General features: G+C 41.3%; 1 protein-coding gene across 3 annotated transcripts in view; it reads left to right on the forward strand.

The window, feature by feature from the left end:
* The window catches only part of dclk2a (doublecortin-like kinase 2a), a 69,861-nt gene that overhangs the window by 18,942 nt on the left and 44,919 nt on the right, over positions 1–6,000 (forward strand). For all 3 annotated transcript variants that reach the window (XR_011930112.1, XM_072463073.1, XM_072463074.1), the window contains exon 2: positions 2,828–3,165. Coding sequence is in view for 2 of the 3 variants with exons in the window: in XM_072463073.1 (XP_072319174.1) it covers positions 2,828–3,165 (338 nt within the window). In the remaining variant the exon portion in view is untranslated. The remainder of the gene's footprint in view (positions 1–2,827; positions 3,166–6,000) is intronic.

Consider the following 6,000-nt stretch of genomic DNA (forward strand, 5'->3'; position numbering starts at 1 on the left):
AATTGAAAGAGTACTGTGGGGTTGCTGGCTCTAGGACAACTCCTTACCATCCCCAGGGTAATGGCCAGGTCGAGAGGTTCAACCGGACTTTGATTCAGATGTTAAAGACGCTCACAGAGAAACAAAAGAGCAATTGGAAGGACTCACTAAACAAACTGATCTATGCCTACAACTGTACTAAAAGTGAGGTGACAGGGTTTTCTCCCTTCTATTTACTTTATGGACAATCACCACGGTTACCAGTGGACATGTTGTTTAGTTTAACCCCAAACCAAGACCAGAGTGACTGTGATCATCAGAGTTACATGTTCAAGTGGAAACAGGGTATGAAAGATGCTTATGAGGTCACACGAGAAAATACAAACAAAGCTGCTGTTAGGAGCAAGAGACTGTATGACAACAAACTGAGGTATTCTACTCTGTTACCTGGAGATCGAGTTTTAGTTAGGAATTTGACTCCACGCGGGGGTCCAGGCAAATTGAGAAGTCACTGGGAAGACATTGTGCATACAGTGGTTCGTCAAGTAAACAAGGACATTCCTGTTTATGAACTGAAACCTGAGAGAGGAAAGGGCAGGTCCAGAACATTACATCGTAATCTCCTTTTGCCATGTGACCACTTGCCGTTAGAGACATCATTACAATCAAAAAGGAAGACAACTGCAAGACAATCCGAGACAACACCAGAAAGTATCCAGTCAGAAGAGGATGATGATGAGGAAGATGAGTATTATCTAGTGCCACACTATCCAAATACTCAAGAGGGGACCACAGAATCGTCTCATGACAATAACCAGCCTGCAGATGCACTGCCAGAGCACGAGCTGGAAGCTGAAGAAGAATGTCATCTGCCTGAAGTTGTCTTGGTGGAAGATCCACCTGAGGAGGAACCTCAACTACTACCTTCTCCTACCCACAGTGATACTGATAGAGAGATTCAGCGACCAAGAAGAGAACACAGGAAACCAAAGATATTCACCTATGATAGACTTGGTACACCAACTTGTCACAACATTATGACATTTCCTTTTCGTGCAGAGCAGAATATGCCATGGTTGTACGGTGTACATCCCTATTGTTTTCAAGAGTTTTATGGACAATGTTAATACATTGATTGGGTTAATTACCTAGAGTTTGGGTTGATGTGTCTACATTTTACTCATATTGATTTTGGGTTTATTCTTCATTATTGAATTGAGACTGTAATTGGTTATTCTTCAGGTATAGGCTGTGATTCGCCACAAGTACTGTGTTTTTGTTTTCTTTATATACCAGGTATATAAACAATGGCACCTTATGTGAGATGGACACTTTAAAAGACTTGATTTTCTGATCAACCAAAATATTGGAATTGGGAGTATGCACTTGATTGAAATTCTGATATTGGTTATGATTGTGGTATGTGCCCATTCATTTTTTGTTCAGATGCTTATGTTGGGGACAACATCTATTTTGAGGGGGAGTATGTGACAGGTTAAAAAGCGAGTCACAGATTTGAAATTTGTCATAAGACACTATTTTCACCTTTAAGTTAATTATTGTGGTCAAGACTGTGTTCAGTACAAAAAGTGTAAATGATAAAAATGTACATATAACCTGTTAAAATGTTTATTTCTATTGGCTGGCGGAAATGTGTAATATGCGCCTGCGCAAAGTTTTCAGTGTTCTTTCCTGAAATAAAACGGAAGAGTAAAGACGTGATCGTCTCTGTCTTTCACTTTTCCCATTCAAAAAGCACCACGTACCTCTCCCAAACTGTCGGAGCAGAGGGCGCAACATCTTGCCCAAGGACACAACGACATCTGCACTAGACTGGAGCTGTCTCACTATGGACCCGAGTTTTCCCATTGGCCTCCATCCAACCAGGCCCAACCCAGTTTAGCCTCACTCCGGCTGTAACCGAGCATTGATAGAAAGAACAGGATAATCCAGTTATTTTAAACTAAAAGGTCAACAGCCTCTCTGTGTCTTTTTGGTTCTCTAATGACTTTCTACAATTGTGCCAGGGAAAATGTGCTTGGATGTATTACTGGGATTCACACATGGGTTTACTTGAATACTGTGTCATTTTAGAGTATCCTGAAAGTACCAGATAGTGGAAAGGACAGTATTTCTCAAATGATATACCACATTTTTTAATAAAAGGCCTGATTTGGTGATGTCTTAGTTTGTGGTGTGCTATGGTAGAGTTAAATCTTGTGTGTGCCGCTACTCAAAAGTGGAACAAACACGGCTCTAAAAGATAAACTCTTCATTTGCATCACCCACAGCGATGAAAACGGTGACGTTAATGTCTCTTCTTTCTATTAAATGATATCTTGTCATGTGCATCAGTGCCTCGAGCCGAGTTTGTTTATGTTGTGTTGCTTCTCTCTTCACTGTAATACTGTCAATTTGACCTCGTTTCCACAGTTTTAGAATTATCTTGAGCTTTATCAGATCTAGTCTTAAGACCTCTATTACTTTTGTAGTTCTGGACAGTCGCCATGACCATTGCATGACGAAAACACTAGATGTCTCTCTTTCTCTCTCTCTTTCTCTCTCTTTCTCTCTCTCCTTCTGTCTTCTTTGTTTCTTTTTTTTTTAACGGTATAGCGTAAAACACATACTTTGAAGATGTACAACTACATTAGCTGGCGGTAAATGCACCTTTTCAGTCGGCTGAAATATTGGAAAAATTGCAACTTTGACAAGCTCTTTCTCTCTCTGTCTCTCCTTCTTTCTCTCCTTCGTTCTCTCTCTTGTTCCCTCTCACTTTCTTTTTCTTTTTAACGGTATAGCGTAAAACACATACTTTGAACTTAGCGTCTCTCTTTTTACATCGCAGGTGAGAGTTACGTCTGCGCCTCAAACGGACCCTTGCGAAGAGTGGACTACACCAGGAACGTCAACCCCAACTGGTCCGTGGGCTCCAAGACCAGCACGTCCCGCTCGCTCCCGTCCCTCACCGCCCTAATGAGCGACCACCAGCGGGAGGCCAAGGACTTCATCAAGCCCAAACTGGTCACGGTCATCCGCAGCGGGGTCAAGCCTCGCAAAGCGGTGCGCGTTCTCCTCAACAGGAAGACGGCGCACTCTTTCGAACAGGTGCTCAGTGACATCACAGACGCCATCAAGCTGGACTCCGGGGCGGTCAAGCGGCTGTACACGCTGGAAGGCAGGCAGGTCAGTGGCATTCCGGACACGTGTGGTGCGACTGGAGCGGTTTATAATGAGTCAGGCAAGCGGTCACGGCATCATGTTTTTAATATACTAAGATATTAAACCAATGAAATGGTAGCCAAACCTCGTGTGCACGTCCTGGGTATAAAAGTCACGACCAGGAGTACAAAAGTAAAAGGATGTACTTAAAGTGCCCCCTACAGGTCAGATGATTCATTGAACTAAAATGCAGTTAAGATTAATATATTTTTAATTTTGCTAAACATGATCAAAATGTTATCCAAGAATAGCACATTTTTAGGTTTATAATTTCCCTTCCTGTTTGTAATTGATGACATCACACTAGAAATTTAGCCTGCAAACTCATCTAATGTTTCATTAAAAAAAAAAAAAAAAATTAAATATACAAGAGCTTTATTTTGTTGAATTAATGTTTAGAGCAGTGGTCCCCAAACTACGGCCCGCGGGCCACATCCGGCCCATTGGGCCTTTCAATCCGGCCCGCCAAGCTTGTAAAAGTTATATTCAAGATTAAAAAAAAAACAAAACTTTTTTTTAGGCAATACTTTTACTACTTTTAGATAGTAAATGGAATGAGAAAGAAAGGAAGGGGAATGCTGAGAGAGAAAGGAGGACATGATGCAGCAAATGTCGGAGTCGGGATTCAAACTCACGATACTGTGGCTGGCCGTTCATTTTACCTTTTTGCCTGTAATGCCCACATTTCCCCAAGAGATGCCACTGTTCCCTCTAAGCTGCGCCTGCGCAGCTGCGCACTGCTCGCACATAGCGCACTGCTCGCACTTAGTGCACTGCTCGCACTTAATGCACTGCTCGCACATAGCGCACTGCTTGCACTGCTCGCACTTAGTGCACTGCGCGCACTAAGTGAAATCTATGGCGCGCAGAAAATAAAATTCACCACAAACGGCTACCGGGGCCAATCAAGCAGGAAGTGCAAGTGTTTGACACAGAAGAAGACTCTTGTGGACAGTAGAAGACAGTAGATAATTAATCATTATTTAATGCATTTGGAAAATAATTTGTACATTGAGTCTTGCATTTGTTTGCTTTGTTACAAGTTACAGGTCAAATCTTGCGTGTAATTTATAGTAATTCATTCGTTCACACAAACACACCTCGAGTCAAGAAGTTTGGGGACCACTGTTATAAAGTAATGGCCTTAACAAAAGCATGTTATTGCCATCATCATTAATTGAAAACCCCGGGGCGTTAACAGCATGTCTGAAACCATATCCAAGTAAAAGTAGACACATTTGTCCAAAATCCACAACAGCGCAGACTAAGCACTAACGGTACAAACAGAGGAGTTCCAGATGGGAGACGTTTTGGCTCAGGGTTTAATCTGTAAAAAGTACGGAGATTTATAGGCTTCCCCCGTGTGGGCAGACCAGGTAATTATCACTGTATATTTAATCACATGTTACACAAAGATACACCTCTATTATCTGAACACAACTCTAATGAATGCGTTCTTTTTTGGTCTTTTTGCCGTAACTATCACTCTATATTCCTCCCATCAAATCACCCTTTTATAGACATACGAGCCCTGTACAATGGAGGTCCCCGTCTGTGTCGCATTTATACCCACGCTATTCATTTTCAAGTCATATTAAAGGCTCCCTGGTGATGTGAGACGAGGGGGAATTGGACACATGCTTCCCAGTCAAACAGATTTATACCAGGGTCACATCTGGGGGCGCACTTAACGCGGACGATTGCTCATGAATAGTCAGAATATCACTGCTCGGTCCGAGTGTTTACCAGTCTGCGGAAGAAGGAGTATGATTAGAGGTTGGGGATGTGGCGAATAAATTCATAATATTGCAAAGAATATTGTACTTTCCGCACCAGCCAAAAAATGCATAATGACGACAAAAACATATATAAGTCGCACTGGAGTATAAGTCACATTTTTGGGGAAATGTATTTGATAAAATCCAAGACCAAGAACAGACATTTCATCTTGAAATGCAGTTTAAAATAATAACAGATTAGATAACCCCATGGTGTTAGCATGTTAGCATGGATGTATGCTAACGCTAACACCTTCAGCTACATGACGCACAGACAGAACTGTGGTAAGTGTCTGGTATGTTAACGTAACATATTAACAGTTATTCAGATAACTATAGCATAAAGAACATGCTAACAAGTTTACCAAAGCATCAGTTTTACCCCAAATCACTAAATCCATTGAATTCTTCTCCCTCTTGTGGTTGCCAGTGTGAAAATAACAAATAATATCACATAAGTCAGAGAATAAGTCGCACCCCGGCCAAAAACGATGTAAAAAGTTTTGATTTATAACCCGGAAAATACGGTATATCATCTATAATTAAGAGGTCAAACTGTTTTATGGTTAATTCATGTTTCCTGCGATACTTGAACCTCATGACGTTTACAGACATGACAACTTTAGCATGGTCCAAAAATGTCATCTGACTATCGTTCTCGAGATGATGCAAAACATTTTCCAGATATTCATTTTCGTCAATATCGTCCATCCGTGGATTCTAGTAAAGTCAAGATTTTTAGGCCGTAAATGTGAGAATTTTCTGAGCTCTTGAGCATCGGGACAACACAGGATGAGTCAAACAAGCATGAATCGATCAAAATACAACATACAAATGAACTAATTATGAGGAAACACTGTTGTAACAAGGTTAAAAGCACAGAATAGTTCTCCTTTAACGTGTATATTTAATTGTAAAGACCAAAGGTTACGTTGCAGTGCCTAATCAAAATAAAATCTAACTTATTAAGGCGTGTCCACAGCTGCTCAGGGCCAGACCGCCATCACCAGGCTCAGTTTGA

The sequence above is a fragment of the Eucyclogobius newberryi genome, unplaced genomic scaffold (genome assembly GCF_026437365.1).
Source record: "Eucyclogobius newberryi isolate DKJ021-1_F unplaced genomic scaffold, fEucNew1.0.hap1 SCAF_4, whole genome shotgun sequence".
NCBI classification, from domain to species: Eukaryota; Metazoa; Chordata; class Actinopteri; order Gobiiformes; family Gobiidae; genus Eucyclogobius; species Eucyclogobius newberryi.